Source organism: Perca fluviatilis, chromosome 6, assembly GCF_010015445.1.
Source record: "Perca fluviatilis chromosome 6, GENO_Pfluv_1.0, whole genome shotgun sequence".
Taxonomy (NCBI): Eukaryota; Metazoa; Chordata; class Actinopteri; order Perciformes; family Percidae; genus Perca; species Perca fluviatilis.
In genome coordinates, this window is record NC_053117.1 from 33,859,009 (window position 1) to 33,882,652 (window position 23,644).

Here is a 23,644-nt window from a genome sequence, read left to right on the forward strand (position 1 = left end):
TAGATTATTTAGTTGCATCTACTGTCAGCAAACCTTTGACCTAAGAACCTTTGTCTGTTTTCTATGTGCTTACTACACATTCATTCTTCTAATGAGATCCATGTTCTACGTTGAGTGCCGAGGCCCAGAGCGCATTCAGCCTGTGTTCCCCACCCAAGTCAGCCACAACGGATATACATATAAGAGACTGCTAAAAGAACACAGTGTTCTAATGGACAATTGTTGATTCTTTCTGAAAACAACGGATGTCATCTGAGTCCATTAAGAAAAACATCAGATTCAGCCGTGGAAAGTAATGTTTTTTTTTTTTAACGCCATATTTTGTTTTACATCTGTAGACCTGCAGACATTTACAAAGCTGCTGCTGAGTCAGTGCTGCCCCCTGCTGGTCACTTTGATGGACTACCAGACTGTTAGTGTGTCGGCGAGTGAAGACAATTCTAAAAACAAACAATTTCACTCACAGTTTATGGGGAGTTTTTTTTTTTTATTGTTCTTTCTGGAAGTTACACAAATTAGAGAGGGAGACAGAAGAGTAAAGAGCTGAATATGATAATCATAAAGCCGAAGAGTGACACAAGATCAAATGTAGTAATTAATCTTGTTACTGACAGGACTACAAGTTAAGTACTTGATTTCTAAGTACACACTGCACATTACCGTTATATCTTCTCCTTACACTTATTTCCACATAGTTCTAATGTAATAATCTGTTTTAATTAGTGCTTTTAATGGTGTGGTGAAGCTTTGATTCAGGGGGCAGCAATTTACAAATGTTTTCCTATTATTTCCCAGGAGGTTTCCTCTAAAGAATGATTGATAGAATGATGAATCATATAATTAAAATGACTGTAACTACTACAAAAGTATGTAGCTATTCGTAGTAAACTTCAGAGGAAATATGAAATTATTCAAAAATGCAGGACACAGTAAATAGTCTCTTAATGCTGTTTTATGTGAACACCTGAAAACCATTTGATAAATGATAAATCTACAGAATAAAGCGTTCATGCCATTATTTAATGATTATTTTTATTGATATATTTATTAATTTGTTGCATTTAGCCTAAATGATAACAATTTAACAAATCAGAAAGTCATAAAAAAAAATTCAAACCCATTATCAGAACTTACATCTATCATGTTTTGATTCATTGGAAAATATATTATATTATATAACAATTTTAGCCTTCTGATGCAAATTAAAACAGTCACATTGATTTAATAACACAATGGACAAACATTACACATAACATTACACATATACACAAGTCATGTGTATCTTCTTTTATGGAGATTTTCAGCAAGGATAAACTCATTAATATCTTATAAAAGCCACTTTTTACTAGGGGTGGGACTCACCAGAGGCCTCACGATACGATATCATCACGATACTTATGTCACGATACAATATTATTGTGATTTTAAAGATATTGCAATATTCTGCGATATATTGCAATTTATTACCTTTTTTCCAACATCAAATCTTTTCCAATTTCAAATGATGTCCCCAAAAGGAAACTTTGTCAACATCTGTTTTATTTAAAAAGATACATTTCTCTGTTTGTTCATCTCACTTCAATTTTATTGCTGCAAAATGGGATAGTCAAGCAGACAGACTGACCAACACATATATAATAAAAGATCGATACTTGGCGTTTGTGTATCGATACAGTATTGCCACGGAAAATATTGCGATATTATGCTGTATTGATTTTTTCCCCCACCCCTAATTTTTACTGTGTACTTTCTGCAATACTGCTGTTTGCTCTAGAATTTTCTTTTGGTCAAAATCTTCAATATTGTAAGAATTATTTGCAGGCGGAAGAAAAATAAAGCATAAAGCATGTATCCATGGGAAATTGCAAAAAAGAAAAAAAAAAGAAAAGACACGTCGATGTTAGTCATCTCCTCCACAAATTTGAAGCAGAGTCTTTTCATATTCCCCTCCGCAATCAGACTGAAACAAAACAGAATTGTACATTAAAACTTCAGCCGACGTTTTCATTTACAAAAAGAAAATCAATCTTTGATGATCTGCATGCCTCTCTGGACTTTTCACTGTCCTTCCATAATATCACATGACGTCTGTCTTTCAAAGCTGTCTGTAAAACAAGTTATTAGGTAGTAGTTTGAAGTTGAAAGTAAATTAGAATCTGTGGTGTAGTCTAATGTATTGTAGTGGGTATACTGTACTATCTATATATTGGCCAATATGTAAGGGCCAGAATCTGCCTTTGGGGAAAGAGGGGGCATATCATAGTGGGGGATCTGGGTGTCCTTTTGAGCGTCAGCAACTTCATTTATGTTGCATTTGGATATGCTTTAATGCACCAATTTACAGTGGAAATACCTTTATTTAGCTTATGCGAAGAAAAAGAAAACAGATGACAACTCAAAATGTATCAAAAATATAATGGAAAGTATGTAGTCGCATGTCATTGGGCATTTTTAAGAGGGTATATGGAAATCCTGGAGCTTTCTTAGTGGGTATACTGCATATACCTGCATATCACGTAGACTACACCACTGATTATAAGTATCAGAGAACAAGTTTAAGAGGAGGCAGACTTCTTTTCGGCCTACGGTACGGTAGAACTCAGGCGTTAGTCGTCTCCTCCACAGATGGCGTTCACACACTCCCCATAGCTGTCCGACAGATCTGACTGGAGGACACAGCAACACAAGCCAGGAGAAAAGTGTCTTCCAATCACACTGACCAGCAGTGTTGGAATCTAACTAAGTACATTTACTTAAGTACAATTTTGAGTTACTTCTACATTACTTGGCATTTCCATTTTATGCTTCTTTATTTACGCTATTTATTTTATTAGCTTGAAGGTAGTCTGGCTCAATGGATGTACATTGGTTGGGACAGAGCCTGACATCCGGTGAGTGAGAGACACGCCGGATGTCCCTCCCCTCTTGCCCAGGACGGTTGTTATTGGTTTAAAGAAATACAAACAAGCCAGACCGTTTTTTCCCCCTACCCCAGAAGAGATAGGTGGTTACCAGCAGGGTTCAAAATTAACTTTTTCGTCCACCAGCCAAATGGCTAGTGAATCTTCAAATTTGACCAGCCACTTTGACCAACTAATAGATTACCATTGTTTTTTTGGCTGGTGAGTGAAGCAAATCTACCAGCCACTTGCATATTTTACCAGCATTTGGCTAGTAAATGGTGCTTTTGAACCCTGGTTACCAGACCATACTCCAGCACTGTGACGATAGGTCTGGAAATGTGAAATTAGCTTGAAAGTGACGCCGCAGCCTCTGGGAAAAGATTTGTGACTAAAATTCCCATAATCCCTCCAAATGATGGTTACTTGTGAGAGAGGCTGAGCTAACATACAAATTTACCAGCTACAGCTGTAATTACCAAGTGATTGGCTGGATGTGGGCTGTAATTTACCACCATATAAGCATATAATAGCTGTTTTTTTATTTGCCTCTGGGGCTGCAACAGGTGGGTGGTGTCTCTTTTTTTTTTTATTATTTTTTGGGCTTTTCCGCCTTTAATTGACAGGACAGTTAGTTGAGAAAGGGGAGAGAGAGGGGGGAAGACATGCAGGAAATAGTCAAAGGTCGGACTCGAACCCTGGACCTCTGCGTCAAGGCATAAACCTTTTCCATATGGGGCGTTCAGAAGACATATACCTCACCAATAAATAGGTTTTTGAGTGTTTTCTAAATGTTTAATAAAGTCTCATTAAATGTTATTCCAAATGTTAGTAACATATTAGTTGTGTGTAAAATGAAGAGGTGTTCAGGCCCCTTTCCATTTTCCAACAGCCCTAGTTATCTAGCAGATCATTTTGTCTCAGTACAGTCTGGCTCTTGCATTATATATATATATATATATATATATATATATATATATATATATATATATATATATATATTTGGCTTCACAGATATCAAAGTGGCTTGCCAAATAAAATCAAGCTGTTGTCAGTTGCAATCTGTGAGATCATCCTTCAAACTCTGATGACGCATGAAACCGTAAATCAAAAGAGGCCAGAGCCAAGCAGATCAGGCTCCGTCAAATCCTCTGATCACACTCAATTTGTAGTGAATTAATGTTGCTGTACTGTAGACAAAACCCATGCAAGGATCCTATTAATGAAAGCTAGTGCAACTGGTTATATTAAATTATATTATATTATATAATACTAAATATATTAAATACACTTAATATAGATAATTTCATTCAAACTTCGATTAGAGCAGTTCCTCACCTTGATGGCAGAGTGCAGTGAGTATTTGTAGAGTTTCTTGAACTCGGCTCTGATGTCCAACAGATCGATCTCGGACCGGCTCACCATGATCCGGGTCAGGGTCCGCTCGTCTGTTCCACCACCCTGATAACAAACACACACACACACACACACACACACACACACACAGTATAGTAAATAAATCAATAACAGTTTGATTGACATTCCCTTTAGTGCATAAAAAAACATATCAAAACTTATCAAAACAACCCAACACCAGTTTGATATTTTCTGGATTGCATTCACAACAAAAACATCATTTTGGAAAATAATTGAAAACGGATATATCTCATTTAGCAAATGAACCCATGATGATTAGTATGTAATAGATACTGTATAAAATGATGTAGTATGCATTTGCTAAACATGTAATGTTTTTTTTTGACATGACCGTTGGGTCAGGAATTTTAAGTAGCTTAAAATGTCCAAATAATTCCTTTCGTGAATCCAGCTCAAGTGCGGTAATAATTCAGCAACCATACAGTAAATGGTGGGGCATCTATACATCTATACAATATACAAACAATATCTGCTTTTTAAAGAGTTCAACACAACATAGTGCATACATACATACATACATACACACACATACATAAAGTACAGACACTGATGATGTACTTTCTTCACATAACTTCTTAACATGACTATGTTGCTATGAACTGGATATTGTTTGTATAGTGATCTGCAACTGAAACGTACATATGCAATACAAACAGAATATTCACCTTCATGCTCCCGTACAGGTGTTCAGCAAAGTAGGCCGGTACGCTCTTCACACATTTCACTGAAGGAGTAGCACAAGTTGAATACTACAATGTGGTTAGAAACAGCATTTATACAACTCTTTTTCTACAAGAGAAAGAGAAAATGATATGACAGTGTACATATTTGTTTCTCTAACAAAGAAAATTCACTCTCGACACGGGGATATACACTACATGACCAAAAGTATGTAGACAACCCACAATATCTACCATATGTGACTGTTGAACATATTATTATAAAAACATGGGCATTAATCTGCTGCCCTTCTGTGAAGACTTTCCACAAGATTTAGTCCACATACTATGGGCCATATAGTGCATATGAAATCAAAACCAATTAAAAGTTTAAGCGCATACCGATCGCCACCAGTAGCATCTCCAACTTCCCTGACATCTCTCCTTCGATGCTTTGCTGCAGAGTCTTTCCACTGATGTTCTTGTATTCAACAAGAGCTACACGGAAGAAAAAGTCGCACTTTACATTTCCGATCATTCTATATTGACCATCTATTGTAAGAACTTCAATCGAGTCCAGATTAAACATATTATAAGTTAAGCGTGACATACTTTGTCTCAGTTGAGGTATACTTCTCTGGCAGAGGATTTCAATGAATTTAGATTCATCGGTGCCAAAATTCTTCTCCCCAGCATTGTAAAGGGTCTGTGTAGAACAAAAATAATAATATACTCATCGCAAAGAGAGCCAGTACAGTACATCGAAAAACATTTTCCCTTTGAAACCAATTCAAACGTGCATCATATACTGCACCTTGGCGTCTTCTTTTGCCTTCTCTGTATTTACTGTGGTGTCCGCGGCCCTCTTGCCCTGGAAAAAAAAAAAATAATAATAAGACCAGGCACTCTGTTCCCCTGATTTTAAGCCTTACATCCCTTTTCAAACACTCAAACTAGGCACTGAAGGAAAAATTGTGACTGATTCTGCTCTGACCCCAGTGGCCAGATTTGATCTGACTCCAGTTTTGGTCACTTCACCCTGCACTTTTAAGTTTTAGTGTTCCTTGACTGGTAGACCAGGAAATCAATACTCAGGATTCGCTCAGTGTAGTTATAACAAATCTTTAGTAAATGATATTGCAAGCAAAGTATATATATATATATATATATATATATATATATATATATATATATATATATATATATATATATATATATATATATGGTTCAGAACTCCTTCAAGACTATCTCACCCTCAACACAGTCTCTCCAGGTCTGACCCTGGATCTCTCTCTGCCTACTCTTTTATCCTTCTCCAGGTTCATTCTTCCGCCATGGCGTCGTAATCGCTCTTGTTCTCTCCTCCTCTCCTGGTCCTAAAGCTTGTCTGTTACTATTAGATATTTTATTAGGTGCATTCTGCTCCAAATGTTTATCAGGAGCACTTTACTCCAGTAATTCTGCAAATGTCTTATCTCACACATGCCAGACAAGAGGAGAGAGCGAGGCCATCCCAGGCTACAAGACATTCTATTCTTCCACAATATATTCTTCAACACCCTCTTCTTCCACAGCAAAACACTGTGGAGCCTAACAGTAGTAAGTGTAAAACAGTAAAAATGGGCTCCCTCTTTTTAGACCTAAGTACGACTCAGTGGCAATTATCAACATTAATAAATGACCAAAAAAAACCAAACTATGATGGTAATAAAATGACAGAGCGGTGTGGTGCGTGTGTCTTATATGTAGTTTTTAGCCACTAGTGTAAACATAATCCATCGCTCTCTCTATGACTATACCAATGTTACATTTATTTCGTGGAAATCTCTAAATCTTTGTGAAACAGCAAAAACTTCAAAACAAACATCTACTTTGAAATTATAAAATCACACTTCAAACCTATGTCTTGCTTAAGGCCATATTGACTATAATACTGCTGAAAATTAAAACCACACTTCAAACTTATGTTTAGCTGTCAGTTATATTAATTCAAAACAAAAGGCCTACTTCTGGCCACGTGCAAAGTAGCTGTGAAACAAAGAAGGGAGTCTCTGACAGCAGAGAAAAGGATAGAAAAACAGATTGAGATAGGAAAGATGGGGATTGGAGAGGGGGGCACTGGGTGATGACAGATGATTTTAGACCCAGCGTGACTATACTCCTTCCTCATCGCAATTAGTGGTTTTACATTTCCAAAATCCTGTTGTGCAGACACTCCTTGTTCAAAACCAACAGAACCTGTTTATTATCCCTTTTATGGTTAGTAATTATGACGAATGAATGGACTTGTTGTTTTGTGCAGTTCACCCTCACCAGTATAGATATGTGCGCTCCTTTTGCCATTTTTGCCCATTTTCCTCTTTGTTTTATTTTTTAACTATTATTTTCATTTCATCTCATACATATTCATTTCTGTAAGAGTAAAAGAATAAAAAAAGGAAGGAAATGTGATATGTAATAAATGGGAGCAGATTCCTACAAGGACAATCAAGAACTTGATAGTTAAATTCAGACTGTGAGGTTTTACTTTATTATCTCTCCAAATATCCATCTAACTCCACAGGGTCTTCACTTCACAGATCTTATAATTCTGTATCTGGACACACTGTTCACAGTTGTTACTGTTTCTATTGTGATGACAAACCTCGGCCAGGAGGAGCAGCGCTTTGGAAAAGTCTCCGGAAACTTCCCCCTTCAGATCTTCAGTCAACTTCTTCTTTGTTTCTGTGGAAGAAAACATCCAAAACAAACTCATGATTCAGATATTTGAAAAGAAAACCAATCCCAAAACAAGCAATTCCTACTTTCAAAAAGGGCCAGACAATAGGTGAAGGGTCTTAGGAATTAAGGCTGTTCAGTTGCAATCTTTACCGTTGAAATAGGCATCAGAGAGAGCTTTGATTTGCTCGTTGGATCTGGAGGCAAAGATTTCAATCAAGACGCTCTCTGTTGTCCCCGCTCCCTGCAACGTCACGCAGTTACTTTACACATGGAGCTCACTGTCTGAATGGCATTTACATCATGAATGACAATTAATGAACAAATTATTTCAATAATAATTAATGATAACCTGTCTTTCCTTAAAGGAGAATTCCGGCCGATTTTTACCTGAATCTTGATCGCAATATGCTACGTCCAGAACTCCCATTTAGCTAAAACGCCAGTTGTCGGGGCATCTTATAAAGCGTGCCTTTGTGCCTCTTAACAGACACAAATGCAATTAAAATGTCTGTGCAACATGAACAGGGCCCTTACGTGACAACAAGATGTGTTTTCAACTCAGACATGAAGAAACCGTTTAAATTCAAAGTTTGTACTGTCACCTGTCTCGATCCTGACGGAAGCTAGCTCGGCCTGCTAGCCGGCCTGCTAGATTCAGGTAAAAATCGGATGGAATTCTCCTTTAATAAGATTTTTTCACCAGGGAACAAACATCCCTTATGTTATGAATAGACTAAACGTAACTGAATCATCACTTGATCTGTGCATATATACTTCACACAGTACATTGTATTGCTAAATGTCTAGGCTCCCTGCTTAAATATTTCTTAAATGAACTGTTTAATCATTGATACAAGGACAAGAGCATTAAGTAACACTTTGGGCTTCACTTTAGCTAAACCAATTCCATTCACATTTATTTTTATTACAAAAGTTTAAAGTTTTTTTTTTTTAAGGTGTACAATTAAGGGGTTCTCTTTCTTACTGCTTAGATAGGTTCCATTTGATGCACTATATTCAGTTCCAACTCTGCAAGCTGTATGTATTAATGCATGTTGTTGAGCAAATAGTTCTGTCACCATCAACATGTATTTGTGAAGTTAAGAAACACCAACTTTTGTGGCCCGGATCACTTCATGGCAGTCAAACGCCGCAGGAGTGGTGACGAGCGCCACCAGCAGCTCCTCAAAGTTACCGCCGGTTTCTCCTTTCAGGTCATTCACTAATGGCTATATGACGTAAACAAAACCGGTTTTACTTTTCAAACAAAGGCACACTCACATACACTGTATCCAAAGGCTGTTTCAAATAAGAGAATGCCATTATGAACTGAGGGGAAGCTGTACTTTTACTAGACCAAAAAGCAGAACAAATGTAAAACAAAGAAGTGTCTTGGTGTATGGAGTTAAACTGTGGAATGAATTAGAAATTGACTTGAAAAAGTATAACACAATCAACCGATTAAAAAAATTATTTAAATATATGGTGATTAACAAATAAAACAGAAGTGTGAATACTAGATGGTGTACAAAATGTATTGGACTTCTTGTGTTGTACTGGGGTATATAGTGTATACTTAGTTTCTGTAACTTTAATTTTTTTATGTAAAAAGGGTAGGTGTAATAAGCTCCGGCTTCAGCCTACACCTTTTCAGTCTTGTTTGTTTCTTGTCGCAATGTATGTTTGACTGTTGTGAGTTACAGATGACCGAAAAAAAATAATTAAACCAAAAATTAAACAAACTAAAACGCAACCACACCCATGCAAATACACCCAAGGTCTGGCCTACAGCCAATCACAGGCATGTTACCAGAGCACACACAGTAACTGGGGCAACTACTTGTCATGTTAAAGCTGCACAAGACGATATTTAAAAAAAAAAATTTAAAAAATCAATTCGACCTTAAATCATAGAAAGGGATGCCCTAGTTGAAAGATTCACAATAAAAAAAAAGAATATCAGGTGTCAGGGAGTGTACACAGGAAGTGAAATGCAACTGCTAACAAGGCATCTTTATGTTATCTGTTGATGTATTTGTCCGTGCATGAAACAGACTGTGAAAATAAATCTCCCTCATGGGACAATAATTATCTATCTATCTATCTATCTATCTATCTATCTATCTATCTATCTATCTATCTATCTATCTATCTATCTATCTATCTATCTATCTATCTATCTACCTGCCTGTAATCTGCAATCAAGCCACCTTCACTCCACTCTGCATAAAAGCCTGGTTCAGCTCCCCACTCTTCGCCAGATCGTCTGTTTACCCACAATGGTATACTGCCCCGGCTCCTAAGAATCTTCACTCTTTTACCTTGTTCTCTGTTTCATCCTGATCCCATCTCCATGTCCTGTTCCTCAGACCCTGTCTCCAGCAATTTCCAATCTGCCCTCACCAGCCTCCAGGATTTCCACCTACTGACTCTCTCTGCCCAGCTCCACTCCAGTTAAAGGCTCTGACACACCCACCAGACGGCCAACCGTCAGCAGAAAAGGCAGTCGGACTGATCAGTCGGCTCCCGTCTCTCAAAAAAGTGCTTCGGGACACACCGAAGTGACGCCGACTTGAGCATACATAATACGTCTCCATAACAGCAAGCGGCGCTAATCTGTATTGTCGCCCAAAAAATGAAAACCGTAAATGACGTAACATCTCTCTAGACCTCGTAAACACAGAGCACGCTGTCGTCAGTCATTGTTTTCATCAGAGAGTGTTGATAGTGGTCAAGAAGGATCGTTGTTGTCATTACTCGCTGAACGGAAGAAAATACGATGGCTAGTAATAAGAAGATACCGGCGTTGTCCGCTCTCGGGCTTCTTCTTGTGGAAGAAGCACTGATTCGCTAGTCAAGGTCAATCAGATTGGTCATTGAGTCCGACTGCCCACTGGCCGATTCAACGAGTCAAATCGTCCAAAATGGATGCCGACGGCTCCTCCTCCGAACAGACTCGAGTCCCCGACCTTGCCAGACTGTCCGACGGCCGATAATCGGGTTGGTGTGTCAGAGCCTTAAGATGTCGCTCAAGACTGCCTCTGTATTTTTTATGAACTTTTCTGGAGCAATAAAACTCTTTTTGTTCACTTCTAAGTTCAAGCTTCAGAGTCTTCCGTCTGCCACGTGGGTCCAACTATAAGAACACTCGTTATGACAGATATCTTACTTTGCCAGTTTCTTTCTGATAAGCTTCACAGATGAGCTGCCTCTGAGCGCTGCTTCGATGGGTCAAAACGTCAATCAAAGTCTTCTCATCGGTGCCTGAACATTTATAAAAGAAACGTGAGGAGGGACATGAATAAGCATGAACAAAGTATATACATACACATTTACCACATCCATATTTGGTAAAACAGGCCGCCCACCAAGAGCCATGTTCTGCCTGAGGTTTCTGCCTGTTAAAAGGACATTTTTTTCCCGCCAAATGAAATTGTTGGGTCTCTTGTTTGTTAAATTATAGAATGTGGTTAAAACCTACTGTAAAGTGTCCTGAGATAACTTCTGTTATGATTTCACATTATAAATAAAGTTGAATTGAATGTTTACATACCTACACATACTGTAATGTACTGTAGCTAACATATGTTTGAGGTTTAACTATATGGCTACATGCTGATGTTTTACCATGTAACAAAAATAGCATTTTTACACGTTCACAGTCACCATGTTGCTAGTGGTGCTAAAATAGCAAAGTAAGGCTTCATAATTATGGCATAATTATTATTATGAATACTTCATTTAGCATATTACTATTGTAAATGTAGCATGTTAGCATACTAAGTTAGTCTCAAAATTGTACAGAGACTCACTGTATTTTAGTTTTAGAGGTATCCCCGGTCATTTACTGAAATGATGTTCATTTGTGTATCCTGGAACGACTACATTTATACAGGCTAATGTGTGTGTCTGTGTGTATTTGTACCAAGTCCTTTCATGGCCTTCTTCAGAGCCTGAGCATCGCCTCCTGCATTAAAGTTGGGTATGGGCTTGATGGTTCCTCTCTCCCCAGTCTGAGGAACAGACAGTTTGTATTGTTTTTCTCTTTCTTTCGTTATTTAACAGAAGTCACAGTCAAGCCTGAAATGTAAAGTTTTAGTTGGACCTACCTTTGCTGTGAAAGAAGAAGGTGAACTCACAAGAGACTCCAAGTCATCCTGCAGAAGGTTAAGCAGTTTTGTTTAAAATGTACGATCAGTCAAAACTATATCATAAAATAAATACAAAAACACAGAACTTGGCTCACCCATAAAGACATGATGACAACAGGAAGTTCCTCTGTAAAGAAAAAAAAATACAACACATTCTGAAGGTTTCTTGTTATTTTATGGTGGAAAGCTCTTTTCATGATGTACTCTCACAAAACTCTCTTCATGAAGCAGCACAAATTCAAAATTGTTCATACTATGGCAATGCATTATGTTTAGTACCATTGTGTCAGTTTACCCTGTCTACTGTTTATTATTCCTTTTAATGAGTTAGAGCATGTTTAGTTAAGGCATTACGTGAGTTTACAGTTGTCTTGTTGCTATGTTACAGCATATTTAATCTAGAGCTGCAACGATTAATCAATTAGTTGTCAACTTTTAAATTAATCACCAACTATTTTGATAATCGATTAGTCAGTTTGAGTAATTTTTTTAAGACAAAAGTAAAAATTCTTTGATTCCAGCTTGTTAAATGTGAATATTGTTCTAAATGAATATACATTCCTTCTCTCCTCTGTGACAGTAAACTGAATATCTTTGAGCTGAGGACAAAACAAGACATTTGAGGACGTCACCTTGGGCGTTTGTGAAACACTGATCCACATGATTCACCATTTCTGACATTTCATAGACAAAATAATCAACAGATTAATCGACTATGAAAATAATTGTGAGTTGCAGGCCTAATTTAATCTTAGATTTATACTTAATCTTAAACTGAATTTTTTTAAATAATAAATAAATTCTGAAATGAATTGCAGAGCTCAATTAATTTTAACAAATGGCCCGCATATTCCTTCTGTCAAGTCAGAAGTAATCCTATATTATAGTATTTTCTTTTCATTTTTATAAAATGTGTGTGATATAGGATTTATACTGTAGCTCTATAATATTTCAAATTTACTGTGATGTCTGTGTAGCATCTGTCCAAATTTCCAACAGGATTTAGAAATCCTTGACATGTTGACACATCCATGTTTGCCTGTATGATCAGCTGTTCTGATAAATGTGAAGTAAATAACCCTTTCAGCCTCATTAGTGAAGCCAGCTGCAGTTTTACATCACTGTCGACTAGGGTTGGGTATCGTTTGGTTTTTTTTCGGTTCCGGTGCTAAATCGATACTTTTAAAACGGTTCCGGTGCCTAAACGGTGCCTGAATCGGTACTTTTCAATAAAGTAAAAAAAAAAATAAGAAAAAAAATAAGGGTAGTAAACAACAACTTGTTTATTGCTAAGGACATGGTCAAAATTAAAGATTTAATAATAATGTAATAACTATAACAATAACAATAAGTTATTTCACCAGTAAATTGCTGTTGAACCCCAGATGGGAAAAGGGTATTTTACAATTACTGTGAACGCACCACGAGGCTACCTGTTTTAAGTGAATGCACCGTCTGTGTTGTTTAATTCCGACAACGGCAGCTGCAAGTGAACGCACCGTCTGTGTTGTTTAATTCCGACAACTGCAGCTGCAAGTGAACGCACCGTCTGTGTTGTTTCATTCCGACCATATACATACTGTATATCTATGAATTGCGACAACGGCAGCTGCTGCTGCGCTGCAGAGCAGACTGTTACATCCCGCTGTTGAAGTCCTCCACAGTGAAATACAGTCACACTTTACACTGTTTAACGTTAGCTGTCAACATTTTACCGGTGTTTAATCCAGCTGCTAGCTAAAGGTAGGCTAACGTTACATGCTGTCAGGTGTAGTGTAAAGTCAAGCACCGAAATGAGGCACCGAAATTTTCGTTCTTATTCGGTCTCGTTACTACCGTTTACGTCGGCACCGGTTCCCTATTGGCACCGAGTTTCGGTACCCAACCCTACTGTCGACATTTAAGCAAACCAAACAATAATCACAAACTATACAGATTATATCCAATGGAAATAATATAAGAGCCAGGAGGAAATAAAAATAACAAAATAAAAAAAACGCGACCAAAGCACACTTAACTAATGTAGGCCTAACCTGCGTAAAATCTTGCCTAATGATTAGTTCATGAGAAAGGTATCACCTGTGTAATAACCTCTGCTCTAAACCTTTACTAATCTGTTACTACACCAACAGTTAAACACAAAACAAGTGCATTTTAAGACAATACATTAGTTAGAGTTAAAGAGACCAAAGAAAAGCTCACCTGATTTTAGTTTGAACCGGAAAAGTGTTTCGCCACACCTTCAATCTCTGTGGAAACCTGAATATCAACCTGAAGAGTCATCTCACCACGCCCACCAGCCTACTTATCCATATTCAGTGTATTACCTAGGGTTGGCTACCACTATGGAACCGGTTCCTACGCAAACGGTAGTATTCGGACCGGATTAATTTCCGTTCCGACCGAAATATTTTCCCTCTGTCGCTCCGGACAGCGGCAGACTCATTTTTCTTTCTCCCTTTTCCTGCCGAGTGGCGCACGTGCCCGCTCGCGGTGTGAAGCGCGTGTCCGCGCTATTCTGCGACATGCACTCATTGACATATATGCACTCTACAATCCCTGCTGATAGACGGCTTTTTGTACACACTCTGACGTAAAAATATCACGCTATCGTAAATGTAGGCTACTTTTAAAATGGCATATTTTTCCCTCTGGGCTCACCAAAACAGACGTAAAAGCATATTAACCATTCACTGCACGTGATCGCTAGTAAACATGTTACACTTGCTCTGCTAGTCTATCGTTCAGGACAAGAGCCTGTAGCCTGGTGGTGGGGGAGGCAGGACAGCCTCCCCAAATTGTCTGCCCTTTCAAACTCATACCTGGGTGTGTACAGACCTCTACACCGTCTGAGAGAGTTTTCTCCTGAGCAGGACATGCCATAAGTCAGGAGAGGTGTAGCCATCTTGCCAGAGAAGTCAAATATGGTCATTTTTCTGCAAAAGAACTGCTAAAGTTATGTTAAAACATCGCCATAGTCAATCACAGACAAAAAGTAGCAGCAACAAGCTTAGAAAGAAAAGCATGACTATTTCTGCAATAAAAACCAATCATCACATTACAAGAAGATTACCTTTTTTTCTGCATTAATAACAAAGCAAAAAAGCTGGTCACTTTTTCAAATGCCATTTATGAAATAAAAGTGAAAACAGATATAAATTGGTTATAAACACCCAGACGTTAGACTTTCATTTTACCTAAAATGTTCTCACTTTAATTGGGGCAGTATAGATTAAACATCTGAAAAGCGATGTTGGTGGGCTTAATAAGCATCTTTACATAATGTTTACATATTATATAATTTTAGCATGCTTGACAAGCACCAGTCAGAGGTCGCAAACCCACATCGGAAGGGAGAGGTGGGGAAACGGTGGGAGCTTCCCACAAATCTCCTGTCACCCCGAAGCCAACATCAACGGGTGCATCTACGGCCAAAGAGGGTTCGAGGATCGCACCTTCCAGGAGATGTGGGAGCTCTACAGTCAGTACAATAATACAATAATAGGAGCAGAGGGAGGTAATACAAAAGGCCTCCAATTCTGTGAGGAGATGGCTCAACACACCAGACAACCACATCACCAGCGTGCAGATGAAGAGGTTCCGGAAATACATCAGGGACAAAGAACAAGTAAGTGTTGATTTGACTATTTATTTGTCATGAAAAAGGAAGAGCGAGATAGCTAATGACTACAATTTGATATGAGATAATAGTTATGAAAATATTTTTTTTTATGATATTTTAAGCAGTTGGATAAATGTGTATGTTTGCTTTTGGTATTTAAAAACTAGTAAATCATAAAATGTAGATAGTTACATTACATTTGTGGTCCAGCAACTGCAGGCAAGCCCCTCCAAGAAGGATCGTTCCTTATGGCCAGGTGATGAGACTCAACTGCTGGCTGTAAGCCAGGCTGTGGAATGTGAGTGAGATTAATTAATAGAAATCAAACGAGAATTCAATCATAATACAAAACTACTTTGTTTGATACATTCTTAGACCTGCACAGGTCCCAAAAGTCCCCATTTATGGCTATGGGCGAGAGTAGCAGTCAGTCTCAGGGTCCCCGGGCAACAGAGAAGACCAAGCAGCAGGTGTTCGCTGTGCAGTCAAAACAGCCTGAGTCCACTGTCACGGCCCACAAAGTCCCCCTCCAAAACCAAGGGTCAGGATTGCCCCCATGGACTCACCTCTCAGTGACTCCACTGTAAGCAGGGCTGGACTGGCCATCTGGCATACCGGGCATTTTCCCGGTGGGCCGACGGACTTTTGGGCCGAACCGCCGATATAAATAGGCCTTTTTTTATTTTTTGGCCGGGCCGGCCCATAAAGAACTCACTGCAGCCCATTGGTTAATTTTCTTTATTGGCACTGGCCTGACCCAATCAAATCCAGGATCCCCCTTCCCCATTCCGGGCCGCAAATTTACGAATCCCACTATGGCCACGCCTCCCGGCCCTGAGACACGAGCTGTACCCAGACAGCAACCCAACATTGAATAAATATTGATTTTCCATCGGAATCATCATTATGGTTGATATTGAAATTTCAATGCAAAATAAATGTTGAATCACCATTACAATATCGATGAAACCTTACGTTATTAATGTTGATGGCAACAACATTGGAACAACATTGATCTGTAGTTATCTTTATGATTGATTAAGCATTGATATTTGGTATATCGGGCGATATTGCCAATGTGTTGAAAAGTCATTGATTTATAGTTGACCGGGAAACGACCTGTTGTTGAAAAGCCATCGAAATATAGTTGACCGGGAAATATGATTGAAAATGCATTGATATATAGTTGACCGGGAAATATGATTGAAAATGCATTGATATATAGTTGACCGGGAAATATGATTGAAAATGCATTGATATATAGTTGACCGGGAAATATGATTGAAAATGCATCGATTTATAGTTGACCGGGAAATATGATTGAAAATGCATTGATATATAGTTGACCGGTAAATATGATTGAAAATGCATTGATATATAGTTGACCGGGAAATATGATTGAAAATGCATTGATTTATAGTTGAAAAAAAGAATTTTTTTTTTTTTTTGGGTGGGGGGAAAGAAAAGAGAAAGGATTTTTTTTTTGGGGGTGAGGGGGGGAAGGAAGGGGGAAAAAAAAAAAAAAAAAAAAAAAAAAAAATTTTTTTTTTTTGGGGTAAAAAAAAAAAAAAAGAAAGTTTTTTTAATATTTAATTTTTTATATAAATGAATTGTAACTAGCTAAATCAAATACTGTTACTCGTTAACATGATGGTTAGTGTCCATTATGCTTTTGGATTCTGCATCAGACAACTTTTAAAAACAGCTAATGTTAGCTAGCGTTAGCTAACGTTAGCTAGCGTTAGCTAACATTCGTTAGCGTTAGCTAGCAGTAACAGTCTTAGAACATGGTACAGATGAAGTTGGAAATGTTTTGGCAAGGAAATTATTGGATATGACTGAATTTCCATTTGTAGTTGCATTATAGCTTTTGGGTTTTGCTGAGGACAACTTTTAGAATTCGGTCATGTTAGCTAATGCTAGCTAACGTTAGCTAGCGCTAGCCTTAGCCTAAATATCCATTTTGAACTGATGTTTGGCAAGGATGTGACAGTATTTGTTGCTCTAATTGTGTTGTAATGTGTTTGTAGAGAGGAAAATGCCAGGCGGAGAGAGAAGAAAAGAGATCACCTGCCAGAGGGACTGAAGCAAGTAAAAAGGTAACCTTCAATTTTGAAAAGTGATTTGAATGTAGGGAAAACATGATAGGCTAGACTACAACACTGGACAAATTGCCTTATATCCGATCATTGAAAAATACTAGGACTAGTGAATTTGTTTCCAAGTGTGTATATATGTGGGTGTTCTGTTTAACTTAAAGGCTAATTTGTTTGCATTGTGCTTGTATTTTCTGTTTTAGATGCTCATACACAGCAGATGGGGACAGCCAGCGTCACCCAATTTACTTTTGCCCAGGCTGTGCAACAGTTGCTGCACTATGCGTCAGACCGGGCAGGATGGACTGGACGACAAACCAGTCAGACGTCAGAGGACCATGAACTGTAACTATGCTAAAGAGGACAAATAATGAAATAAGAGGCTAATAAAATGAATTTGTTTTTACCTTAAACAGTGTGGTGTGGTCAGTGTTTTTAGGCTAGGCTATAGGCATACAAGCTTTCAAATGTTCAATCACTTTTTACCTTCCTGGCTGTAGATAAAGCAGGATATTCATTATAGGTTATTTAATTTAGGGCATTACATTTTCGTATGCCTAGCAATACTTTTCTATGGCTTAATAATGATTGAAATTCCATTGAAATCACGTTGATCCTTAGTTCAGTTGAAATTTCAACATTGTTTCAATATTCCTGATAATTGAAATACCATTGAAATTCCGTTGATCTATGGACAGGATTTCAACATTGTTTCAATATTAAAACAGGGTGCAAAATGATGTTGAATCAACATCAGAATTTGATGTTGTTTCAATGACTTAATGTTGACAACGCAATGTTGATTTAACATAGTTTCAATGACTGTTTGCTATCTGGGTAGTTGTGCTGGAAGTTTAGCATCCACTTTAAAATGGACAAATGACCACCAAAGTGCAAGGGAGGGCAGAGAAATTACAGGAGAAAAAGATTAAGAATCTACAGGCGGATTCCTCAAATATTTCGGACATGTTTGGGGCTGTAGTAGCTTCTTCAACATCAGCATTACCTGAAGTAGAGGAAGGAGGAGGAGGAGAGGTGGCTGGCTATACAGAGAAGCAGAAACAAATCATGACAGGGAAGAAGCCGGGTGACCATGACAGGGCCATGGGAGCAAGTGAGGAAAAGATGGAAGAGAGAGTAGATGACGATGTGGTAAGGAGTAGGCAAATTAACAGGGACTTTCATGAAGGGAGGGAGGCTGTGTGTGTGTGTGTGTGTGTGTGTGTGTGTGTGTGTGCGTGTGTGTGCGTGTGTGTGCGTGTGTGTGTGTGTGTGTGTGTTCGTGCGTGTACACGCGTGCCACGTCATAACGATAACAAGCAGTTTGGCTGTAACATTACAGTTAGTGGCTGTCAGGTAACCTATCTGTGTAAGCTTACATTGAAAATGCTAGCGGTTAGCCTGTTAGGTAGCTGAAAAGTCTGTGTGATCTATAAAGTCTGTGTTGATACAAGCATCAGTGTTACTTGAATAGCTTAATTAGCTTCTCTTGTATTGGTGCTCTTTTCCAGGGCATATACTATACTACTCTCAGCTTTATTGTAGCTTTTGGGAAGGGTTATAGTTATGGTTATATTATTTAGCAGACACTTATGTCCAAAGTGACAAAATATGAATCTTACAATAGTTAAAAATAGTTAAAAATTAACAGTAAACAGTTTTTAAAGTTGCTAAGCCAATATTAAGCAAAATAGTAATAATATCAATAATGACAATACAATATCAATAATAAAACTAATAAATAAATCATAAATATACAAATCACTACCTAAGAATGAATGAATTATTTAAGTGTAAGACCAACAGGTAAGTCTTGACACCCCTCTTGAAGGATCCAAAACGATCACATGAACGCTGAACACTAGGCAAATCATATCATAGCATGCACGCATATTTTAAGAGGACTATCTGCAGGGAATGTGTCTGACCAATCACGGTGGGTGTGGGCCGCCTGGCCCAAAAATGCCAGGGCCAATTTTTTGTCCCAGTCCAGCCCTGACTGTAAGTGATACTCACATTATATGCAAACAATGTAAAATGAGAATTATTTTTTTAAAACATGTTTTTTAAATCGTTTTTTAGGTTACAACATTACTGTGTACACAGCAATAACCAATTGTTCTGTATGCATTATGTGTGTTGCAGGTGGAGATAGAGGGTTGGGTGCGTCCATGGGAAAGCCCCAATGGCATTCCATCTGCCGACATCACCTGGTTAAAGGAGGACCCAGAAAGAGGGCTGTTCACTCCTGTCCGGGTGTACAAAGACATCACCGGTCTTCTGAGAAAGAGACGGGCGATGAAGTCGGACCGGATGCGGTTCTACCTGCCGGAAACCTCAGCTCTTCTTCCAGAGCCGTGTTTTTGTGTGGTGCCCTGTTGGAGTTTGGAGATACTCCCTGAAGTGTCCTCGGGGTGTTGAGTGTGTGGGTAGGGCGCAGAACGTGCACCTGTACAAGTCTGGCTACCACACCTGGGTATACCTCACTTCATCTTTGTAAAGAGTTATTACATTTCAGTTAAATAACCAATACTATTTATGTAAACATGCAAGAAAAAAGCTTTGGCCTTTATTAGATTTTTTTTCTCCCCCTTATCTGTACTTTAGGTACACCACATCTGCGACGTTTCCAGCTGGTACACCATGCTGGCAGAGGTCCTGTGCTGCGGGCCGTGTACTAAGGCAGGCCGGAGCAAGGAAGGTAGAAAAGGCAGAACTCTAGAACAGTAACATTATGTAAACAAACCGGCAAAGGTTAAATTCTGAAAATGAATGAATATTTGAAAGCGAGGATGAGGACTGATGTTGGTTAAAAGATACACAACCCATTTTGTTGAGTGGCATCAGCAAATGCACAAATGCTCACATTTAACATTTACATGTACACAAATCAGTCTATTTTCATCTTCACAGATGTCTGATTTCATTTTTCATTTGTACTTTTTCTCCAAAAAATGAAGTGATTGAATCTAAAATCCTGAATAAAGATTTAATACAGGACGATTGTGGGTTTCAAATTACTTTTTTATTACTAAAAAAGGCACCAAATACAGGCATCACGTAGATAGCATCGTAGATATTTTCCACAAAATGATAGCACCAAAAATATATTTTTTATTTCCCATAATGTCCTGTTCCCGTGTTGTTTTGATAGGCACACAGTTGAAAGAAGACAGGAGGTGGGATCAGAGAGACGAATGGAGACAAAGACATGTCAACATCTCACATGTGAAAACATTTTTTCTTTTTTTTTTCAGTGCTCTCCAACCAGTGTCATACACTTAAAAACATACACTTTAACATCATGGGTATATCAGTAGCTCAGCGTAATATAATCATAATCATCATAAGAGGGTAACATATGAATACATAAATGAGAAAAAAAAAGGGATTTTATGTCTTGGGTGGAACGAAGGCAGATAGACACACATCTCTTATAAAATACATCTTTTTAAAAAGTGATTATTTTCATTAGGACAGTAGTAAGGCGAAAGCACTCAGTCATGTGGACGGGATCAAACCTTTTATCAACCGGCGGCGTCTGATTTATTACAATCGCATGGAACTTTCCACTTTCTTTCTCATTCTTGGAAAAAGAAAAAACACTTTGGATGATTCGCTTTGAAATTCATGAGGAAAAATACTGCATGGCACTTAATATTGGCAGCTATCAGAGTACAGTACGGACAAAAAAGAAAAGAATTATGTTTGTTAAACGTGACAGTACAAACGTCTCTAAGTAAGGCTTGAAACACGTGTTTAAAAGCAAACAACCTTCCTGCTCATGAGGGAAGGATTAACAAAAAAGTGATGGCATAATTGCACTTGAATAGGTATCATTCATTTTTGTTATTATTTACACTCTGCACTCATTCGGCCTGGGGGCGATAGCAGCACACTCTATGTGCTTAATACTTTCACATCGGTCAGAAGCAGCTGCAGCCGATGTAGAAGTCCCTTTGTTCTGTTTTTGTTTTAAGAGCTAATATATCTGCAGAAACAGTGCATGATACCTGGAGGACCAACACAGAAAAGGAGGACTTCTACACTGGCTACCGCTCCACAGTAGTGACATTTAGAAGCAGTGAAATGACTCAATACAGCAGAGAAGTGTTTCTGTCGAAAACAATCGCCAGTGTCTGAGCTACCAGTCACCATTTTGGTGCTAAAAAAGGATGTAAATCAAGTAAAACAGTGATGAGGTTAACAACATCATATAGTATTGGATGATCGGGTGCAGATGTTTTGGCTGTTTCACGCAGCTGAGAGTGGTTTGTGGATTCCTGAGGTAGCCCAGTTGCAAAATGAGTCAAATGCTGCATACCTGTCTGCACGTCAAACTCTTCCCTTTTTCAAAGTGGTATAAAAATACATTAACAAACATCTTCGTTCCTTAAGTACAAACTTTCTTTTAGAAAATACCTTATTTATATTTCACTTCCTCCTCGTCCTCTCCTCTTCCTCGTCAGTGTTTCAGACCTCAGTGCCGTCGTTGAGGTTGTTGTGGAGCTTGACTTCCAGGTTGACCTGTTTTACCTTGGCTTTGCCGTTGGCGTCCTGGTTGCGGTTCAGGATGTTGATGTTTCTCACCGTGCAGTGTTTGGTGCTGAAGTTCTTCTCCACACACTTGTCCATGCACACCTCCACCTTGGTGTTGAGCGGATACTCCTCGTACACTTTCTGGGCCTTCTTGCTCTTCTTCGTGGCCGAGCGGCGGCAGCGGCGGTACAGGAAGCAGGCGGCCAGCAGGACCAGGACCAGAAGGGTGACGGCGGCCACGCCCCCGCCCACCGAGCTGCCCACGTGGGCGTTGAAGGTGGCCGAGGGCCCGGCCTCCAGGCGGAGCGACTTCATGTTGGTGCCGTTCTTCACCTGGTCGCCCTCGTTGTCGTAGATCAGCGACTCGTCCAGCGTCAGGCGCCCACTGCGATCCACCAGGTCACGTTTCGGACGGCTCAGCTGATATGTCAGCGAGCGCTGAATCCTGGGGCTGGCGCGGGACTCCGGGCTGATTACATAAATGACCTGCAGGTACCACTGGTGCCCCGCCTCTACCTGTCAATCAACAGAGAGAGAGAAGGAGTGCGTTAGCTATTGAAGCAGCCAGTCTTTATTTCAGATTCTGATTCATTAAATCGGATCCCGTCTAATGGATTCCCATTAATTTTCTCTAAAGGCCATTCAGAAAATGACAATATATCCTGTTATTCTACATTAAATTATCCAATTTAAATTAATTAAATGTAAACATTACATTCTTAATATGTCACCCCATTTAAGTGAGAATATCCCTTTTCCTTAAAGAGCCAACGTGTAGGAATTTCTCCCATCTAGCAAGATCATATATCACAATCAACTCTCTGGCACCATCAAAGTACGTATTACAGCTACGGTAGCCTTCACGATTCAAAAAGCCGTCTCTTGCTCTTTTCAATCTCCTTTTTCTTTTTCTGGGCAAAGAAGAAGACTCCTGTTCCTGAAATTTGGATTTTGAATGTGTGTGGTCCTCCACGTTTCCTTCTTCAAACTTGCTGGGGGCCGGAAAGCTACGATACCCATTAGCAGCATTAGCAGCACCTGTGAGGTTATCATGTGACAGCGAAAACACAAAAGGCGGAGCAGTATGTCCTCTATGTCCCTTACTGGCTAACGTATTTCAAGATGGCCCATGAATATGGAGCATCTACCCCAGTTCATGCGAATGCAAATATAAAATTTCACGCCAATAGGAATACTTGGAATTGATGGTGGTGGTAAATATTCATGAAAAAGGACAAGTTTGTTAAGGGCAACACAGATTTTGATAATGAACAACTAAACACGTTACACACTGGACCTTTAAAGTAATAATCCTGCATATTTTCATTTAAATAAATGTGTGTTAAATCACTGTCGCTAAATGGGGTAACAGAAGTGGTGATTGAGTTTTTGGCCCACTGATGAAAGCCCTTGCATTTGCAGTATTACCAACTGGGTGTCTGGGAAGTGAGATCTAAAAACTGATTGATGCAATTACTGCTTATTGCCATAGGGGCCACCATAGAGAACGAACCGGAGA

General features: G+C 38.9%; 2 protein-coding genes and 1 long non-coding RNA gene across 4 annotated transcripts in view; 1 reads left to right on the forward strand and 2 right to left on the reverse strand.

Moving 5' to 3' along the window:
- Positions 1-1,617: 1,617 nt before the first annotated feature.
- anxa3a (annexin A3a) lies at positions 1,618-14,301 on the reverse strand. 2 transcript variants are annotated; one of them, XM_039804200.1, is made up of 14 exons: positions 14,071-14,301; positions 11,964-11,995; positions 11,827-11,874; positions 11,643-11,730; positions 10,887-10,981; positions 8,833-8,946; positions 7,868-7,958; positions 7,641-7,720; positions 5,811-5,867; positions 5,609-5,702; positions 5,399-5,494; positions 5,003-5,061; positions 4,239-4,361; positions 1,618-2,666 (listed from the first exon to the last, which is right to left on the reverse strand). In XM_039804200.1, exons 2-14 carry the CDS (start codon positions 11,973-11,975, stop codon positions 2,607-2,609), a joined length of 1,017 nt encoding a protein of 338 aa, XP_039660134.1. In that variant the 5' UTR covers positions 11,976-11,995; positions 14,071-14,301; the 3' UTR covers positions 1,618-2,606. The 2 variants fall into 2 exon arrangements, with proteins under 2 accessions (XP_039660134.1, XP_039660135.1); XM_039804201.1 differs by having other exon boundaries at positions 1,624-1,960; positions 14,071-14,300.
- A 2,865-nt stretch (positions 14,302-17,166) lies between these two features.
- Positions 17,167-17,999, forward strand: LOC120560041. Its single transcript, XR_005639406.1, has 2 exons — positions 17,167-17,589; positions 17,790-17,999. It is a non-coding gene; the product is annotated as an uncharacterized LOC120560041 (long non-coding RNA).
- Positions 18,000-20,592: 2,593 nt separating this feature from the next.
- Positions 20,593-23,644, reverse strand: part of fras1 (Fraser extracellular matrix complex subunit 1) — a 266,280-nt gene continuing 263,228 nt past the window's right edge. The window contains 1 exon segment of the mRNA XM_039804033.1: positions 20,593-22,641. Within this exon segment, the coding sequence (XP_039659967.1) occupies positions 22,060-22,641 (582 nt within the window). The 3' untranslated portion in view covers positions 20,593-22,059.

Excerpts from the sequence above, each read along its gene's own strand:
- anxa3a (XM_039804200.1), bottom strand. Across the intron at positions 8,947-10,886 it reads ATCAGAAAGAAACTGGCAAA|CCATTAGTGAATGACCTGAA; the intron begins GTAAGATATCTG and ends TACGTCATATAG. Across the intron at positions 2,667-4,238 it reads CACTGCACTCTGCCATCAAG|TCAGATCTGTCGGACAGCTA; the intron begins GTGAGGAACTGC and ends TGTGTCCTCCAG.